The sequence below is a fragment of the Dunckerocampus dactyliophorus genome, chromosome 8 (genome assembly GCF_027744805.1).
Source record: "Dunckerocampus dactyliophorus isolate RoL2022-P2 chromosome 8, RoL_Ddac_1.1, whole genome shotgun sequence".
NCBI lineage: Eukaryota > Metazoa > Chordata > Actinopteri > Syngnathiformes > Syngnathidae > Dunckerocampus > Dunckerocampus dactyliophorus.
This window is the reverse complement of record NC_072826.1, coordinates 18,397,320-18,417,535: the sequence shown is the minus strand read 5'-3', so window position 1 is coordinate 18,417,535 and position 20,216 is coordinate 18,397,320. Positions and strand designations below refer to the sequence as shown.

General features: G+C 40.6%; 1 protein-coding gene across 2 annotated transcripts; it reads left to right on the top strand.

The window, feature by feature from the left end:
• The first annotated feature begins 315 nt into the window (after nucleotides 1–315).
• Nucleotides 316–19,707, top strand: ipo9 (importin 9). 2 transcript variants are annotated; one of them, XM_054784247.1, is made up of 24 exons: nucleotides 316–621; nucleotides 1,577–1,638; nucleotides 1,719–1,805; nucleotides 1,885–2,086; nucleotides 4,273–4,361; nucleotides 4,438–4,524; nucleotides 6,924–7,043; nucleotides 9,622–9,722; nucleotides 9,970–10,028; nucleotides 10,106–10,257; nucleotides 10,320–10,418; nucleotides 10,507–10,613; nucleotides 11,379–11,518; nucleotides 11,618–11,780; nucleotides 11,868–12,094; nucleotides 12,209–12,357; nucleotides 12,616–12,744; nucleotides 12,870–13,145; nucleotides 13,547–13,713; nucleotides 13,803–13,936; nucleotides 16,440–16,559; nucleotides 16,630–16,740; nucleotides 16,825–16,898; nucleotides 19,004–19,707. In XM_054784247.1, exons 1-24 carry the CDS (start codon nucleotides 471–473, stop codon nucleotides 19,112–19,114), a joined length of 3,117 nt encoding a protein of 1,038 aa, XP_054640222.1. In that variant the 5' UTR covers nucleotides 316–470; the 3' UTR covers nucleotides 19,115–19,707. The 2 variants fall into 2 exon arrangements, with proteins under 2 accessions (XP_054640222.1, XP_054640223.1); XM_054784248.1 differs by lacking the exons at nucleotides 12,616–12,744; nucleotides 12,870–13,145.
• The last annotated feature ends 509 nt before the right edge of the window (nucleotides 19,708–20,216 follow it).

Below are 20,216 nucleotides of genomic sequence, written 5' to 3'. Positions count from 1 at the left end.
AAAGAACAAACATAACTCCTTTTGTTGATAAGTCCAACATTTTGCTGCTCACAGTCAAATATTACACCATTACAATGGGTTATAGTAAGTTCAGTTCTCTATTTCAGTGAAGAATTGTTTAAGATGATTGTCCCATCATTGAAAATAAAGACGCATTAATCGTCATATATTTAAATGTTCAAAAAAAGCTTGGTAACGTCATTTAAAAAGAAAAATGGCGTAAAAATGATCAAAAGGTAAATTTGCCATTGAAATGACTTGTGAACTACATGGCTGTTCACATTGGGAATCAATAGGTGGCAGTATTGCATAGCAACAGCCAAGAAAACCACAGAAGAAGAAGTCCTCACCTCCGGTATTTCCATGCATTGGCGGGCTTAGCATTTTCAGTGTCCGTGTCTAAGCTGCCTCTCCTCGGCTGACGGTGGTGGACTGACTCCGAGGGAGACGACGACAACAACAGGGCAGGCATGAGCGCGGTTCGATCGGGTTCGGTGGCCGGCCCGGTCCAACAGGGACTTAAAGAGGCTCTGATGGAGACCCTGACGGCCATCCTGTCTCCGGTTCAAGAAGTACGCGCTGCCGCTGAGGAACAGATTAAAGTGTTGGAAGTGACAGAAGGTGAGTGGCGGCTGGTTGGAGGGGTTGTTAATGGAGGGTGGCTAACTGCCGACAGGGCTGTCGCTTGGTTGTACGTTGGGGACGCTGACCATGCGGGCATCTGTCTGCTGCTAACTTGGGAGTTAGCTAGCTGTCTCCTGTAGCTAGCATGGCTGTGTGGCTAGCATGGAGCCACAAGTTCACCATGACGAAGCTAAGGTAGCCCCCCCACATCCCCCCAGCCTCGTCTTTTAATTGGAGATTATCTCGTCAGTTGGCGTTTCTTCATTTTACTCACATTGCCCATCAATTAGCAACAGGTTCTGTCAACAAACTTATAGGGCGCATTCCTTGTTAAAATAATAATAGCATCGTCGCCATGGGAACCACTCCCTGTCAAGATGACATTTTCCCGCGAAAGTGTCTCCTCTGCTGGTGGTGGGGGGTTCTAAATCTGCATGACGTCTAGCTATAGCCTCAATTCACTTTGTGTTAAATGGTAGGTGCGTTTAAAGCCGTATATGGTTGTATCACGTGTTCCAAACAAGGAAGTGTGTCAAGTTATTGACAAGACGAGCATCATTTTGCCCTAAATGATGCTTGTCATTGCTGAACGAACTACAATTCAATTGATGCTTACAGTAACTAAGGTGTTGCAGCATGTGTCCATTGTCTTGACTGTCATGTAGCAGTACAGCAGGCCCACCCCCACAGGCTGGGGCCCCGGTCGTCAGCACAATCATTGTCTTCCACAGCCTGAGAGAGCTGTATTTCCATCCTCTGTTCCTGTTATACTGTACAATATGGCAGCAGATGGACACTCAATACAGTCAAGTTTCCACATTAGTTTTTTTTAGCTGATTAAGCCTGCTTTTAGTAGAAGTTATGTTGCTGTTTAACCTGGATGGAGAGGTGCTGTATCCAGTGACATAATAATCATTATTTGTTTAATCAATTTGCCCCCCCCCCCCTCCAGAGTTTGGTGTCCACCTGGCAGAACTTACAGTGGATCCCCAAGGGGCGCTCGCCATCCGTCAGGTGAGTGAGGGTGACAAACGGCAGCTGTTTTGGTCACGTTGTTACTTGTTGTTAAACACAAATTCTCACTCTGTCTGTAGTTGGCGTCTGTCATCCTGAAGCAGTATGTTGAAACTCATTGGTGCTCCCACTCAGAGAAGTTCCGCCCTCCCGAAACCTCAGACCAGGTACCAATCATCACTCAATGTCATGAAATTTAATTATAACTACATTGCCAAAACAGCTGAAAACTCTTGCCTTCTCCAGGCCAAAGCTGCTATCAGGGCGCTGCTGCCCAACGGCCTACGAGAGTCCATTAGCAAGGTGCGCTCCAGCGTGGCGTACGCAGTGTCCGCCATCGCCCACTGGGACTGGCCCGAGGCCTGGCCGCAGCTCTTCACCCTGCTCATGGAGATGCTGGTCAGCGGCGACGTCAGCGCCGTGCACGGGGCCATGAGGGTCCTCACGGGTGTGGATTCAAGCAGCCTTTTTGTTATCACCTATCCACTGTGCTGTCCAGTGTTTTAACATCACCAGTAGTCATTTAGTCAGGATTAGTGTAGCACCTTATGTGGCAGGAAACTATACAGTCAAACCTATCTAATGAGGCCAGCGGCCACCCATTTTGTATCCCTTGGTCAATATCTGGCCGCATATAGCGGCCAAAATACCAACTCAAGCAGAAGCTTCATGCACGAAAAATTTTGTTTTTTAATCAATGAAGTCGTTGTGTGTAGACTTTTTAATTATTGAGTCGTAGCTTAGTCACAATCATTCACAAGATCCACACAAACTGTCAGTTGTTAGACATAAAAAAAAGCCGTCTTCTTTGGAGCTTGTTGCAGACAGTGACACCGTTTATTTCCTGGTGTGAGACAATGTGCACTGGTCAATACTGTAATGCCCCTTGTTGTGGGGAAGGAGAGACTCACGTCGCCGATGCACTTTAATCGCTTTATTAACAGCGGTGAACACTGCAGGACTTTACATCCACGCCAACATAAACACACTTCCCAACTCTCTCGATATTCTCAGCTAGCACTCAGCCTAGCTCTCCTGCTCGTGACGTCGCACCGTCACTTCCCGTCACTTCCTGATGAACTAAAGCTGTAATGACACTCTGCCGTATATATACTGTATAGTAGCACAGCTTTGTTCTGTGGGTGGTGTAGAATAACAAACCTAGTTGTTCTTTACAACTTTTATCCGCAGTCCCACAGTGCCCTCTACTGGTCAACATGTAACAGTATAATTATATGTATCTGCAAACACAGCAAGCTTCTAATCACAGACATGTTAATATGTGCGCGCACAAATTCAAAATGGCCGCCAACCTGTCTATAACGGCCACCTGCCTATAGCGGCCACTTTTCCCGTTTCCATTTAGTGGCCGCTATAGACAGGTTTGACTGTATTTGGTTACTTAAAATAGCTGCAGGTGATCCTTCTCAGCCAATCAGCAAAAACGTGTAAAAAAAAATAAATGTAAAATTACATTAAATTTGTATTTAAATGTAATAATTAATTGGATTTAATTATTAATGAATTATTATATAAATTAGATTTAAAATAATTAAAAAATAAATTAAAAAAATTTGATTATTATAAATTTGATTATTATAATTAGCATGGCAGTGATTTATTTTTTTTTAAACAACGAAATGAAATATTGTGGCTGTAATGTAAAAAATATATATAAAAGGGAAAAAAAATTCCGTAGGCTAATATGTAAATTTTTTTGTACAGTGTTCCCTCTCTCTATCACGGTTCACCTTTCGCAGAATTTTTTTGTGCTTTTTTTTTTGTGCCCTTTCAGAATAATTGCATTGCGGAAAGTCCCTCGCTTGTCTGTCTGCACTGCCAATTGTTTTCTGCATCCTGATTGGTTGTAGACCATTGTCAATCAATCTCCTTCATGCCATCCTGCCACGTACCCTGTGTCATCGCTAGCTAGCTATCTTGCTTGCTAGATTGTAAATGAATCTTCCATTCGTCTGCAGCAATATGTTTTAACAAGGATACAAAAACGCTACAGTACAGTGGAACAACGCCAGGACGAAAAGGCACGGTCACAGGAGTGGAATATGCCTGAGTGACTTAATGATTTCTCGTGTTGATCATTAAGGTTGATCATTAAAATTCAAACAAAGGTTTGAACTTTTTTGAGAATGTTAAAACAAGAGAGAAATGTGAGAAAATGTTAATGCCTGTATGAGAAAAGTGTATGGTGAGGGGTTTTACAGCCTTTAAACATATATAATAATTGAAAAAAAAAAAAAAAAGAAAGAAAGAAAGAAATTGGCTACTTTGTGTATTTCACTTATTGCGGGTTATTTAGGGAACCTATCCCCCGCGATAAACAAGGGAACACTGTATTCCATTTACAGGTTTTAAGTGCCCTATAAATAGTTCAAAATTTCAGTTGTTCCATATGATAATATCCGCAGGCTGTTACTTGCATGCCACAACAGCCAGTGATGCTGTCTCCCCAAATTTTAAGGCCATGGATTATCACAAGATTTGAATGTGTGTTTTTATAGCACACAGGATGTAAAGCAGGCCAAGAAAGTTGTAATACAGAATATTACATCAAACTAAGACAGGAGGACACACAAGGTTATAAATAACTATTGTATTGTTATTGCTGCTCTTCAGAGTTCACTCGGGAAGTGACAGACACACAAATGCCGCTGGTGGCTCCCGTCATTCTACCTGAGATGTACAAGATTTTCACAATGGCTGAGGTAACCACTCTTTCCTTCTCCTCTGACCAGTTTCCATCAAATGATGTTGAATTGATGTTGCTTTCTTCTGTGGCAGGTGTACAGTATCCGTACCCGCTCCAGAGCTGTGGAGATATTCACCACCTGTGCCAACCTCATCTGTGCTATTGAAGAGCTTGAAAAGGTGAGTTGAAACACTGAATGTAACACCATTTATATTGTTATGTTTGATTTTATAATAGTGCGGAATAGCTGGGAATTAAATGAACATTTTTCCAAAGAAGTAAAGACTGAGATTTTTCCCTCAGGTGTTGGAAATTCTAAAACATTTGGCATTTTTATAGCGTGATTTCAAAAATGAGTTCACTTTCTGTCTGACCTAATATAAATAGGGATACTCCGATCAGGGTTTGATGCTGCCGATTCCAATACCGATCATCCATGAGTGAGATTGGCCGATACCAATACAGATCACATGGATTAACTGTAGATTTTTCAATTTCTTTTTGATGAGTGCTATTGGCCAGGGCCACTGTGAGACAATTCCAAGGGCCCCTGGCAAATAGGGATTTATTAAGAAATACATTTTTGTGCAAATTGTCTTTTTTTTTGCCCTTTATTTGTGTAAAATGAGTTTTTGTGCTGTTTGACACAAACCTGAATTTAATTGGATGCATGTTTTGAATTAATTTCAGTAATAATTTGTTTTTTAGTTCAAGATAACAAAATTAACGGAATAAAATAATACAAATAAATATGTTTATTAAATAGACATCTGTTCTGCTTAACTTAAAACAGAATAAATTTGGTAGCTTTCATCACTATTAGAGCTGTCAACTATTTGTGTTTTATTTATGACTGGCAACATTTAAACTGTACACTACTTTATTTACCAAGCAGAGCTCCACTCCACCGTGTGGACATCGTCTTTATGCTATTTTGTGGTCATGTGTCATTACATTTGTACCTTGGCTAATGTCTACCCCAGTTAGAGCGCTTTTCCGTTAACATCCAACATTTTTGCTATTTTGCCTTGGCTTGCGTTCACCTGCTTGATTAGAGTCCAAAATACTGTCCGATTTGTTTACACCGCCATCTTGGATCACACGCCAAACATGAAATCTTGCTATACTTGGATGTGATCGTGCAATGCATTGTGGGCCACGGGTGCCATTTTAGGACAACAGCCTTTGTTTATATTAGAGTTGTAGAGAGATACACAACATAACAAACACATGGACTGCACAAAAGAGAAAGGTGATGGACCGTATTGAGACAAGAGTGCAAGACCTCAGAACTTAAAGAGAAGACTGTCGTCATTTCAGAGGAATTGAAATGTGACGGGAGTGGCAACGTCATCTACTCCGGTTCCCGCGTAACTGTCTGTCAACTCACATCGAGGGTGACACTTGGTGTTTCTGCCTGTCTCATTTTACATCCATAACACTCATTTGTGATTCCAACAACAAAACATAAGCATTCAAACTTACTGTAGTATGTTCGTTAGCACACATCACCAGGCATTCTTGCTGGTGCATTTTGGCAACGTCACTCACACCAGTGGTTGTTTTCTTTTTTTTTTTTTTTTTATTGTCTTTATTAAATGGAAAGGTACATGTTTATTGGTTATAGAACATTGATATTTCATTTGATATATTTTTTACATTTTTGCAAATTGTGGTTGCAGCAGAATAATGTGTTTATTTTAGGTAATTTTGTTAATTGATAGTTTTTTTTGGGGGGGGGGGGGGGGGGTCAACAAAACTAGGTAAAAGTGATGTTAAATGTTCAGTTGTCCATTTGGTTGTCATTTGTAATTATTTTTGCATCATTTTCTGCATGTAAAACAATAATTATTGTCTATAAAATGTGTTTTGTGTTAACATTTTTGGGTGTCTGGAACGGATTAATTGGATTTACATTATTTTCTATGGGAAAATTTGCTTTGGTTAAGAGTCTGTTTTGTTTGAGTCGGACCTTCTGGAACGGATTAATGACATTCACCAAGGCACCAAGGCATTGTATGTGTGTGTATAAATAAAATGCATAAAGTCTGAATTGAACAGTTATAATTAAAAAAAACACTAAGAGTTGGAACAAATATTCTTCGACTTTTTGGTGACTTACTCAAAATCACCTGGCGAGCCGGGAGACCCCTGTGATAATAGCACCATCATAAGGATGGACACGCTGTTTATGTTTATTCAACAACACACAAATAGTGTTTGGAAGGCAAGACATAATTAGAATAATGACAACAAGAGAGCAAAATTGTTCAGTGACATTTGAAAAAATTAGTACGAACCCCATGTGCATGATATAACACTTCCCCCGTGGGACAAAAATGAGCTCTGCATCCGCATTGATCAGTGGCCGATCGATCGGAGCATGTCTAAATAAGTGTGTACCTAAACCGGATTTCCTTTTAATTTCTACCCACCCTGCTATTAAAAAAACAATAATTAGTCCAACACTGTAAAATAACATTTGGCTCCTCAGTGGTCTACCAGTCACAAAATGTGCAGGTACAGTATTCCTATGAACATTGTACATTTAAATTGTGTTTTTGTACTTTGTGTTTAGGGTGCAGCCAAAGCCTTGATTTTCCCTGTCGTGCAGCAGTTTACAGAAGCATTTGTGCAGGCCCTGCAGATGCCTGATGGACCCTCGTCTGACAGCGGCCTGAAGATGGAGGTCCTCAAGGTAAGAAAAAAAACAAAAAGAATAAATACAGTAGATCCCCGTCCCAAGACCCTCCATGAATGGCGAAAAACCGCGAATAATGGATGCACTTATACAAAGCCTTATAGAAGGCATACTTTTTGATTCATGGTCCGCAGTGGATAAAAAAAAAAAATGGCTGGGGGGCCGGACTACATATATTTAATACAGTATTTTAGACCTATAATTCTAACAATCCGCCTGGAATTATTTGTCTTATTTTACAGTAGCTGTGTCATACAATCTGTTGTATGTGCTTGCACTGGAAAAATTGCCCCTCTAAATACAAGTTTAAAAAAATTTCATACAAGATATTTTTGCTTGTAATAAGCAAAAATAAATTGCCAATGGAGCATTCCGAAATTGGTTTAGTAAGATTTCTTGAAATCACACATTATATTTAAGCCTTAAAAACATAAAAGTAATCTTGAAATTATCAAATAAAAATCTTTCTTGGCTGTATTGTGGGATTTTGAGTCTCATAACAGACTTGTGATGCTCAAAAGTAGTATTTTTATTCCCCCCCTCAAAAGTAGCTTCTTCTTTTTTCTTTTTTTTTTTTTTTACCTTCATTCGTCACAGGAAAAATCATCCTTCTAAAAACAAATTTAAACTGAATGCAAGATCTTGTAATATGCCAAAAATCTGCCAATGGAACAAGTCAAAATCGGCTTAGTAGGATTTCTTGAAATAATAGGTTATATTTAAGCTTCAAAACATAAAAGTGAGCCTAAAATTAGGCAGGAAAACTCATTCTCAGCTATATTTACTAATATTGTGAAGTTTTGTGTCTCACAATCTTGTGATTCTCAAAAATAGTATTTTTCCCTCAGAAGTAGCATTTTGTTTTGTTTTGTTTTACCTACCGTCATTGTCACCCTATTCAATTTAGATATGTTTAACACATTTTCAGTTTCAGTTGTGACACTGTTCTAGATTTACAAGATCATTTACAAACAAGATCATACATTGGCATTTTGAGGCAAAATGTCTTGAAGATAGCATCCCTAACAATTATTAGGAAACTAGCAGTAATACTGTTGTGGATTCAAGACATTAACCGACTTCTTATAAAACGGAAAAAAAGAAAACAAGTCTTGCACTAAATCACCACAAATTTATTTAGGCGGTGAAAAGTCCTAAAGCAAAAAGTCATGTATATCTGCCGAACAACCTCCTTGATATACCAGCAAAATCTTTTGCACAGGCCAACTCAGAGCATCGACAGACACATGACTACTTGTAGACTTGACAAAGCTGATCAACCTGTAACATTTATTCTTATTACAAAGTTATTGTTGTAACATTCAGATGAACAGTTTGGGATTTTCAGTCCAATAACATTTCACATTTCACTTGTTTGTTATGTCACTACACAGAAAGTGCAGAAAAGTGATTGATTGAATCAATATTGAAATATTGTCAGGCTGAAGATTGGAATCAACATTGATGTCTGACATTGAAACAACAATGAAAGTGCTCGCTATAATCAACATTGACATAATGTTGAATTTCCAATCAATTCTAACGATGACTCAACCTTGATTCTACTATACGACCAACAATGAAAGAATGTAGAACTGCATGACCATTGATTCAACTACATACTGTGTGTGTATGTATATATATATATATATATATGTGTGTGTGTGTATATATATACGTGTATATATATATATGTGTGTGTGTATATATATATATATATATATATATATATATATATATATATATATATATATATATATATATATATATATATATATATGCATTGCATTATACATTGAAACAATTTTAGTAAAGGGCCATTTAACACTTTTCACCCTCTATGTTTTTACTATGCCTCATTAAAAAAAAAAATCACTTTATTGCTCTATTTATAGTATAACTCAACCAGGAGCATGCCAAAGTAGTCTACTTGTCAGTGATGTCACTGCCATAAGCTTGAGTGGCAATGCTATCACTAATAGACCCCCTCACAACCTCCTCAGAAATGTAAAACAAACTCTGGATCGCTGTATGTGAAAAGCTACTTAAACCATCAAAAGTACTACTTGCAAGTCATGTTGCCAGCTTGTAGGTTAAAGATTTATAGTACGTAAATACTTTTAAAGCATCTGGCGGGCCGGATGTGGCCCGTGGGCCGTAGTTTCCCCATCACAAACCCCATAATATGCCACTCACAGTTATTAAACACATGTTTAATTCGGTTTTATACATTAAAAAGTCATTGAAGACATACAGTATTGAACTTACAAAATGTGCAGTTACAGAACATCATGTCTTGTCATTGTCCTGCTGTAAAATGGTGAGTGAATTAACTTGTGAGACAGCGCTCTCTGCACGATTTATAGCTGCAGCACTCTTTTTACCATGCAAATATGGCCATCTAACAACCACTTCCTATTTGTTACCATAAAAAATGATTTACCATTTAACACAGAACAGAAATCAGCGGATATAAGGTGGAGCCAATACCAAACCACAAATAGGCAGGGATTTACTGTAATAATAAACTGCTTAGCTCAAATGAAGTGGGTATAATATTTTCTCCTCCTTTTAGGCAATAACAGCACTGGTACAGAACTTCCCCAAACCTATGGTGTCTTCCATGCAGCAGATTTTGCCCATCGTTTGGAACACACTAACAGAAAGTGCAGCATTATATCCTTCACAGTAACTGCTAGATAGCTGACTGAATGGGTGGAACAGGAAAAGAAAAATGGCAACACTAGATCTAGAAAAGGGTCCATATACTTACTGTGTTTTATTTGACCATATACTTACTTTTAATTTGCCATTAAATTGCAGGTTTAGATAAAGTGCTTCAATATGTCCCTGGAAAAGTTATACGGCTACAATATGATGAAAGTGTCACTTATTTAAAATGTCCCTTAACCACCATATCCACTTATGTAAGAACAGAGGTCAACTACACAGAGGAAGTGGATGACCCGATCGACTCAGATGGTCAGAACCCGATCTGCAACATTGTCCAGATAGTGTGTAAATGCATCTTCTTATGGAATGTTTTGTAACTGATGCAGGTGAAGTTCTGGGTTTCGAGAATCTGGTTTTCAGCATCTTTGAGTTTGTCCACACGCTGATGGAGAAGAACAAGTTCAAGAGCACGGTGAAGAAGGCATTACCCGAGCTCATCTACTACATCATCCTCTACATGCAAATGACAGAGGACCAGGTGAGACACAACTACAGATTCAGGTTGTCACGCGTCTGACTGACTGACATGTCTTCCCACAGATCAAAGTGTGGTCGTCTAACCCTCAGCAGTTTGTGGAAGACGAGGACGACGACACCCTCTCCTATACTGTCAGGATCTCTGCTCAGGATCTACTGCTGGTCAGACTAAGCCTGCATGCTCTCACTCAGTGTATTAAGGGAGATCTTGGGTGTGCTTAATGAGACTAAACGTTGACCCTGTCTGCAGGCAGTTGCTGCCGAGTTCCAGAACGAGAGTGCAGCAGCACTAGCAGCGGCGGCCACAAGGCACCTTCAGGAGGCAGAGCAGGCCAAGAACAGTGGCAATGAGCACTGGTGATTATTGCACAGTGTACAGCTTGTATAGAAGTATCGTTTTTTTTTATCCACTAAAAATGAGTCAACGCACAGCCATTATTCTAAATATCAAGTGGGTTAGTACACCTCATAGTAAACATGAGCACTGCCTTAATCCTGTTGGGAATGGAATTGATCAGAGCTGCACACATTGTTACTGGAATCTTCTTCCAGTCCTCCATGATGACATCACTGGTGGAGCTGGTGGATGTTTGATACCTTGTTCTCCTCCAGCTTTCCTCCTCCTGCTTGAGGATGCCGCATAGGTGCTCGATAGGGTTCAGGTCTGGAGGAAACGTGCTTGGTCACTCCATCACCTTCAGCTTCCTCAGCTAGGCACTTCATCCATCTTGGAGGTGTGTTGGGACTCCTTATCATATTGGAAAACCAGTTTCCCAAGGCAGGGGATCATGGTCTGCTTCAGTGTTGCAGGACAAGTTGGAATTAATATTTTCCCTCAATGAACCACAGCTCCAGACCATGACCCTGCCACCACCTTTATCTTGGCACCCACTTGCATTGTCACTTATTTAGACAATAATCGCTATATGTTGACTCATTTTCAGTTGATAGTAAATCTTTACTGCTGCACAAGCTGTACTCTGACTACTTTAAAGTATATCCAAGTTTACTTTGTGTAATATTGTCTTTTGAGGAGATAAAATAAATTGCTTACTGAAATGTGAGAGGTGTACTCACTTCTGTGAGGTACAGTACATACTCAAGCCCTTGTGTTCATTTCAGGTGGAAGATTCATGAGGCCTGCATGTTGGCGCTCGGCTCTGTCAAAAACATCATCACTGAGAATGTGAAGAGCGGTCGCATCCAGTTTGACATGCACGGATTCCTGGCCGGCGTCGTCTTGGCTGATCTCAACCTAGCAGGTGAGTGTTAAAAAAACAAAAAACAACAAAAACCAAACAAACAAAAATAAAACGTGTACTTTTGTTCTTTACCTCTGTGTCTGTTTTCATGTTGACCAGCGGTGTCTCCGTTCCTCCTGGGTCGGGCTCTCTGGGCAGCCAGTCGTTTCACTACCGCCATGTCCCCCGAGCTCATCCAGCAGTTCCTGCAGGCCACGGTGAGCGGCCTCCACGACAGCCAACCGCCATCCGTGCGCGTATCTGCTGTCAGAGCCATCTGGGGGTAAGAATGCTGTGCATCATTTATACTATTGGAAGTGATAGAATGAAGGCAATGGGGTTGATTTATTATTCAAACTCCCGTCTTAAGGTACTGTGACCAGCTGAAGCTGTCTGAGAACACACACATCCTGCAGCCCTACCTGCCCAGCGTCCTGGAGGGGCTGGTCCAGCTGGCGGCTCAGTTCACCTCCGAGGTGCTAGCGCTTGTCATGGAGACGCTGTGCATTGTGTGCACCTTCGACCCGGCCTTCACCACCAGTGCCGAGAACAAGATCTGCCCCCTGACCATTGCAGTGTTCCTCAAGTACAGCAACGGTGCGCCTACTTTTCCTTCATCTGCTTTGCGCTCCTCTGACATTTGTTTACTTACACTTTTTTAATATTTAAAATGTCCTCTTTTTAATTAAAATGTTGTAATCTTCTTTTCAGACCCTGTGGTGGCATCCCTGGCCCAGGGCATCTTTAAGGAACTGTCCCAGATCGAAGGATGCCAGGGCCCCATGCAGATGCGTCTTATCCCCACGCTGGTCAGCATCATGCAGGCTCCTGCTGACAAGATCCCAACTGGACTCTGTGCTGTAAGTTGGCAAGAAAGTGTGCTGGTACATAGCAGTCTTGTTTGTTGTTTGCCAAACATGTTGGGCCTGAATTACTTGCGCCCTCTGATGCTTGATGCCAAAGAGTGAAATCTATTCTTGTCTAAATTGTTGTGACTACATAATATGAAAGGTAGTCTGATCAATTATTTGCTTTTACGATGATTTTAGGAGCCAGGTTGTATAGTGTAATAGGAATATAATCTCGCATCCTCTGTATCTCTGTTGCTGCGCCCACAGACAGCCATTGACACCTTGACCACGGTTGTACGCAACACCAAACCGCCTCTATCAGAGATGCTGGTGTGCCAAGCGTTCCCTGTAGTTGCACAGTGCACCTTACACACAGACGACAATACTGTCATGCAGGTAAACAGTTGCTTTCTTAAGCTAACATGTTTTTGAACATTGGGAAGAAGCTGAAGTACTTGAAGAAAACCCACCCAGATAAAGGCAACATGCAAACTCCACAGTCTGTCGTTTTCCTCTTGTAGAATGGCGGCGAGTGTTTGCGGGCATACGTCTCAGTTGCCCTGGAGCAAATCGCCCAGTGGCGGGATGACCAGGGCAACAGCGGCCTCTGGTACGTCATGCAGGTGGTTAACCTGCTGTTGGACCCCAGAACCTCAGAGTTCACAGCCATTTTCGTGGGCAGACTAGTGTCCACTCTCATCTCCCGGGCTGGCACTCAGCTTGGGGAGCAGCTAGACCAGATCCTGCGGGCCATCCTGAGCAAAATGCAGCAAGCCGAGACACTGAGTGTCATGCAGGTATGCAGTGATCACGGGTGTGTGTGCTGTGATCTGCAGGCTGAATTGGGAAAGTTTAAGATAGATCTTGACTTCAAGTTTCAAGATAGATAGATACTTTATTCATCTCCAAGAGAAATCACATTTTTGCAGCAGCTCTGCAAAACTGTCATAATAAACTTAATCACTGTTAGATAGGAGAGCTAAGAATAAATAAATGCGGAACGGATCACTACAAAGTGAAGTGCAAAATAATACATAATAAGGTCATAAGTCTCGCCTTGTGTGTGTGTTTTTTTTTAATCGCTCCTCCACTGTTGTGTTGAAAGTCGCATGGCCTGAGGGAGGAATGATCTGCTCAGTCTTTCAGTGGAGCGGGACAGTGATAGTAATCTCCTTGGTCTTTCTGTCCTTCTCTGCAGTCTCTCATTATGGTGTTTGCCCACCTGGTTCACTCCCAGCTGGAGCCTCTTTTGGATTTCCTATGCAGTCTGCCTGGCCCAACAGGCAAGCCTGCTTTGGAGTTTGTAATGACTGAGTGGATGAGCAGGCAGCATCTCTTCTATGGACAATACGAGGGTAAAGTCAGGTCAGGACATATTGTACACCACTGATTATTTAGTTGAAACATACACTGTATATTTAATGGTTACGTCATGTTGCTGATTTCCCCTTTAGCACGGTGGCTTTGTGTAAATTGCTGCAGCACAGCCTCAACACCGACGACAAGCGTCTCCAAGACATCATGGTGAAGGGAGAGGAGATCTACAACCCGGCGGACGGCATCCGCACGCGTTCCAAGTCTGCCAAAAGTAAGAGACCAAATACACAGAAATACTGTAAACACTCCAGTTATGCCTATATTTAAATAACTGTTGAGTTTCCTATAGTGGCCGGGATTGTAATCTTTCAGTCAAATAATTGCCTGTGTCTCAAATTAATGCTCACTCAGAAAACATTGGCATTAACATATGTGACTGTGACTGGTTTTATATATATATATATATATATATATATATATATATATATATATATATATATATATATATATATATATATATATATATATATATATATATATATATATATATATATATATATATATATATATATATATATATATATGCAGTCAAACCTGTCTTAGCGGCCACCTTTATAGAACGGCCAAATGCCTATAGCAGCCACTGAAAAATCCCCCGCAGCAAATTAACATGTTATAGACCCTGTATATAGCAGTCACCTGGCCAACACGGCCAGCGACCACCCATTTTGTCTCCCTTGGTCAATATCTGACTGCATATAGCGGCCAAATTACCAACTCAAGTAGAAGCTTCAAGCACGAAAAAGTTTCATTTTTCAATCAATGAAGCCGTTGTGTGTAGACTTTAATTACTGAGTCCTAGCTCAGTCACAATCATTCACAAGATCCACACAAACTGTCAGTTGTTCCACATAAAAAAGCTGTCTTCTTTTGAGCTTGCTATTTCCTGGTCAAACATGTAACTTTAAGAGCATTTGCACCAAAACATTACCGCAAATAAGGCTGGGAACAGGACGTGCTCCCAGCAACTCTACAATAAAAAAATTTAAAAAAACGCTAGCATGCATGTGGCAGCGGGAGCAAAACTGAGATCGGTTGTACTTATTTGAAGTATTTTAGAATGTACTCACGTTATTTTTGATCAATCCTCATCCACAAATCCATCAAAGTCCTCATCTTCTGTATTCGACACAAAAAAGTCATCTACTTTTCCGTTCGCTAGTAGTCTGTTAACTTGTCAGTGTTATTCAGCTCCGAAGCAAAGAAGGAAACTTCTCCTATTGCTTCTGCCAACTTCACCAGACAGCAGCTCAGAACACACACACATCTCTCAGCATCATCTCTCCTTCCTGCTTGCCCACAAGGCAAAGGTTAAACAAGCCCCACTACATAGCTCCAGCCAATGCCTGTAAGAAATGACACCGTTTATTTCCTGGTGTGCACTGGTCAATACTGTAATGCCGCTTGTTGTGGGGAAGGAGAGACTCACGTTGCCGATGCACTTTATTAACAGCGGAGAACACTGCAGGACTTTACATCCACGCCAACATAAACACACTTCCCAACTCTCTCGAAACTCACAGCTAGCACTGAGCCTAGCACTCCTGCTCGGGACGCCCACCGTCACTTCCCGTCACTTCCTGATGAACTAAAGCTGTAATGACACTCTGCCGTATAAAAAGTAATATATAAAAAACAAGTGTAAGACATTACTATCACAGCTTTGTTCTGTGGGTCGTGGATATATTTTATCAGTTATTATTAAGCCTCTAGCTTCCTTTTAGTAAGTAAAAACCTTGGCTATGATTGCACTACATTGTCATGTAGACCTACAAAGTACACTTGGAAGAACAAGAGGTGAATAAATGTATTGCAACTGATGTGAAACTGATGAGGGGTAGGATTAAATAAGCTTTGCTTCTTCCTACTCCTTTTTGGACATGCAAAATTGTGAATTGTACTATTTGATGTGCTACTGTTGGACTCATATGCATGTTCAGGATGAATTAAAACCATGAGCCATGATAATAACAAGCCTAGTAGTGCTGTACAACTTTTATCCGCAGTCCGCAGTGCCCTCTACTGGTCAACATTATTATTATTTTTTTCCCCTTTTTTTTCTTTTTTTTCCTCTACTGGTCAACATTCAAACTGGATGCCAACCTGTCTATAGCGGCCACTTTTGCAGACTCCCTCTAGTGGCCGCTATAGACAAGTTTGACTGTATATAATTTATTTTATTTTATTTTATTTTTTATTTTTATTTTTTTAAATTAACTCCATAACCACGGAAGCTACATTGCAAGTATCATGAGCGGTTTTATCTACCTCTGTGTGTGCTTTAAAATATAGGTTGCACGACTCTGCTGTTGGTGTGAAATTCGTGTGTTACACTTGCCGCACTGTTTACAATTAACTATGCAGCGGTTAAGCAGTTTTCCCCATAGCGCTATTACAACATTGGTTCTGTTGTTGCTGTGTTGTACAATATACTTTTAATGAAGTACAATATGGTCAAAAAAGCTACGTTTTCCTTTCCACTTTCTTATGCGTTCCAAATCATTTTTAAAGTTCATTTTCAGCGTACGACAGTATTTCTTTCAGAACAAATATCAATCTGGCTGACTAGTTGGCTTGTTATGTCTGTCTAATGTACAGTACAGGGGTTGGTTTTATTTGATAAATACAAAATATCAAAGTGGGTACCAAATCCTTTTCTTCCCCCCCCCCCCCCAGTACACGGTGGAAAAAATGTGGTCTCTTCTCTTCTGCAGATCCTGAGCGCTGGACCAACATTCCCTTGCTGGTGAAAATCTTTAAGCTAATCATCAACGAGCTGTCCACTGTCGTGGAGGCCAACGCCAGCCGGGCGAACCCAGCTGACTGGAGCCAAGGTTCAATATTGAGACTTGATGTGCTTTTTTGGTGCTCTTCAGGCATTTCAGTCACTGCATTTTGTTTCAGATTCCAGCAGCATGTGTGAGGAGGATGAAGAAGAAGGTGAAGAGGATGATGACGAGGATGAAGGGCTGGCAGGGCAGCTGCTGTCTGATCTCATTGCCTCCAACAAATATGGTACACATGTCTAATTTCTAAAGGCTGCAGCCATTGTTCAATAAAGTGTCCTGACCTTCCACCATTGTGTTTTCTTACTTCTAGATGATGACTATTACGATGATGAGGAAGATGATCCGGATGCCTTAAATGACCCGTTGGATCAGATAGACCTGCAGGTACGGACCAGTACTTATCCCCCACACTAAAGTTTAAAGCAGTGATTGTGACGTGGAATAGCTATGAGAGATAAGTGAATATTTGATCATGTAGAATGTGATTGAACAAAGACAAAATGGAGGGTGTACATACCTGTATAATTCAGGCCCAACTTGTTTGCTGTAGCAATCACAACATAAACAGAAAGAAAGAAAAGTTTGGTTGAAGACCCTTTTAAACTCATTCTGTTTGTATCTACAACATATACAGTAGGGGTGGGAATCTCTGGCCACCTCACGATTCGATGCGATTATGATTCAGAGGTCTGCGATGCGATGATAAAATGATTATTTATTATTCGTTTTTTCAAGCATATTTTTTTCTATATATAATTTATTTTTAGTCACTGTGTACAACTAGAACAAAGCATATTTGTAATGATCCACAATTAAAATAAACATGAAACAAATAAATTTCCGGGATTTGACATTAATTTGACACTAATTAGTTAGCTCGGTAGCTTGCTTTAAAGTGGCGTCCGTCTCTTGTGTCCCTGCAGTGATCCCGTAGTCTGCACATTACAGTTGGGCAATGTGTTCTAAACAAAGAATAATAGGAGTGTAAAGGTGGCTAACGAGTATTATTTCATGTTTACAGTGCTCTAATGGTAAAAATTGTATATACTGTAGAAGGTTATAAACAGGTTTTCTATGCTGAAACTATTCCATTTATTATTGAAACGTAATTTACAGAAATTCACTAATCCCAATTAACTGCGATAAACGAGGGACGACTGTATATTTTAGTTCATTTAGCCCTTTTCATGCTTGAAAATGCTTAAATTAGAAACAAATACATAACATTTTTGACTAATAGGCCGTATTCCACCACAAAACATCAGGATTTATTCATATATTTTTTTAAAAACTGTATGAGACGAGTAGAGCAGTAAATTCAAAACGCAAAGTGACGAGGGACGACTATATGTAAAAAGTGAGTGCACAATAGCACTTCTTGGAGACAAACACAGCTCATCAGCATTGACCCTAGAGAAACACAACCTGGCATGTTCCCAGTAGGGCTTACTATGAGCACTTTTAAACGTTAAATTCCAACATCAAGGCTAGATTTTGGACAACATACTTCCAATACACTATTGTTGGACATCTTAGGTAAAATACTTGAAAAATACTTTTAATATAGGGATGTCCGGATCCAATCTTCAGCATCGGGATCGGCTGCCGATCTGCTGTATTTTCATAATATTGGCTTCCGCCACAAGATCGGGTCGATCTCCTTGCCGTATAACATTCGTAACTCTGGGCCATACTCCCGCATGGTTGGTGCACTAATGCACCTCAAAGCTGGTTGCCACTCAACTGCCGCCACCTGCTAGAAGAAAATGCAACACCATCATGCAGACATGTCTGCGGTGTACCGTGGTGAAGTTAGTTTGACCTTGGCCGTCGGATATTCGGCTCCATAGCTACAGCGGTAGTTCCCCCTTACTTTTCCCGGACTGCTGTCATTGTGCGGGGAGCTCGCAAGGGAAGTGCTGTTCTGAGCGCTAACCAATTTTTTTCAGTTTTATCTTTTATTGGATGGACTTGTATTGGATCTTTTTATTGGATTAGGGACTCACAGGGGTTTGTTACAAAAGCAAACAATATTGTTGGTCATGCCGTGTAATAAAAAAGTAAGTTCAGCAATACTTTGGTTGCATTATTTTTAATGCTTTGAGGAGCTATTTTCACAACCATATTCAATTCCACAAATTCATGTTTGTAACAAAAGCTTATTATTAAAACAAACAAAAAAAAGATCCGATCGGCAAGACTTTACAAAAATTGGATCGTAAGCCAAAAAATGTGGATCGGGGCATCCCTACTTTATTATGGGTCCGTCATTAATACAATTTATAAACATGCTGGTGCTTTGTGGATAAAATGGCCACCATCTAGTAGGTGAAGCGAAAATGGATGCTCCAGTTACAAAGCAACTGGCAGGTGAAACTGGCTAATCGTTACGGGTGATGCACGCCATTTGAACTTAGAGTTGCTGACTTCATTGTTGTCATATGACTTTTCAGTGCCATACTGAACCTTTGTGTCGCGTCTCCTCTCAGGCATACCTGACAGATTTCCTGACTCAGTTTGCCCAGCAGCCATGCTACAGCATGTTCTCAGGCCATCTCAACAACAACGAGAGACAAACGCTGCAGTCCATTGGCCTCTAGCCCATCCCCTCCTTACTGCTGCTGCTACGCCGCCGCCCCCCGGCACACCGCCTCCGTTGCCTCATCACTTACAGCATCAATTTAGCGCAAAGGAAGAAAAAAACCTGAGCCTGTGCTGATAGCAGAGGAAGAGGATGGAACACAATGCCCTGCTTCTCCATGCTTGTAAAGGAGATGAAGAGGCTGTCCACCCTGGTCTTTCTTTCCTTCAGAACTCGTGATCAGTCTTTTTAAGACGAATCTCAGACTGAACAGGGCGATCAAATGGAGGTCAAGGCTTCACGGTGGGCCTGGTGAACCGTGACATATGAACTGTTTTGCCATGTCTTCTTGAAAACCATTTTTTTGGTGTTTGTTCATTGGAAGTCCCTTCCAACTGTCACTAAGGAAGAAAATAAACTCCTCTTTGGAGAAGGCGGCCTTAAGCTCCACAAACTCTTTTTTTTTTATCAACATGCAACAAAAAGCTCTTAGTCCACTTATGTATGTTTTTTGTTGATTTGTCACTGTTGCCATGGTGATTTCTTTAGCCTTGTCGTTTCCTGGTGCCCACTGAAAAGTGGGGACTAAAACATTTCTAAATAAAAGTCTGAACAGGGAAGGTTGCATTATTATTAGTAACTGACAGGAGTAATCACATTAATGGTAAAACACATCTACATTGTACATATGCAAGCATCTTTATTAGGTGCTTGGCAAAATCCTCACTATTATGAGGGTACTGATGGTGCGTTTACTGATAATTGCACATTGAACAACAGTTTATTTATTCACTCACAATATTGAACAATTGCTAAATTTAGGTTTGTTTTTTTAATCACTATACAGGGTGATCCAGATGGAGTACACTTAATACATAGCTCTTAAAATAAATGTTTAACTCATGCGGTTTACGCTCTAAACGCCGCTGTAATACATAGCACGTGCAGACTTTATACTGAATAATGTGTTAATACACTACTGTACATCAAAACGAAAAATTTACTATAGTCACACATGAGGTTGTCCTAAAAAAAGGAAAATGACAGAACTGTAAAAAAGTCTTTTGAGGTCATGGTAAACACGTAAAACACGTACGTAAACCCCCAAGATCATACCCTGG

Coding starts and splice junctions, on each gene's coding strand:
- ipo9 (XM_054784247.1), top strand. CDS start 471: ATGAGCGCGGTTCGATCGGGTTCGGTGGCCGGCCCGGTCCAACAGGGA. Junction 13,714..13,802: donor CAATACGAGGGTAAAGTCAG/GTCAGGACATAT, acceptor TTTCCCCTTTAG/CACGGTGGCTTTGTGTAAAT. Junction 13,937..16,439: donor GCGTTCCAAGTCTGCCAAAA/GTAAGAGACCAA, acceptor TCTCTTCTGCAG/ATCCTGAGCGCTGGACCAAC.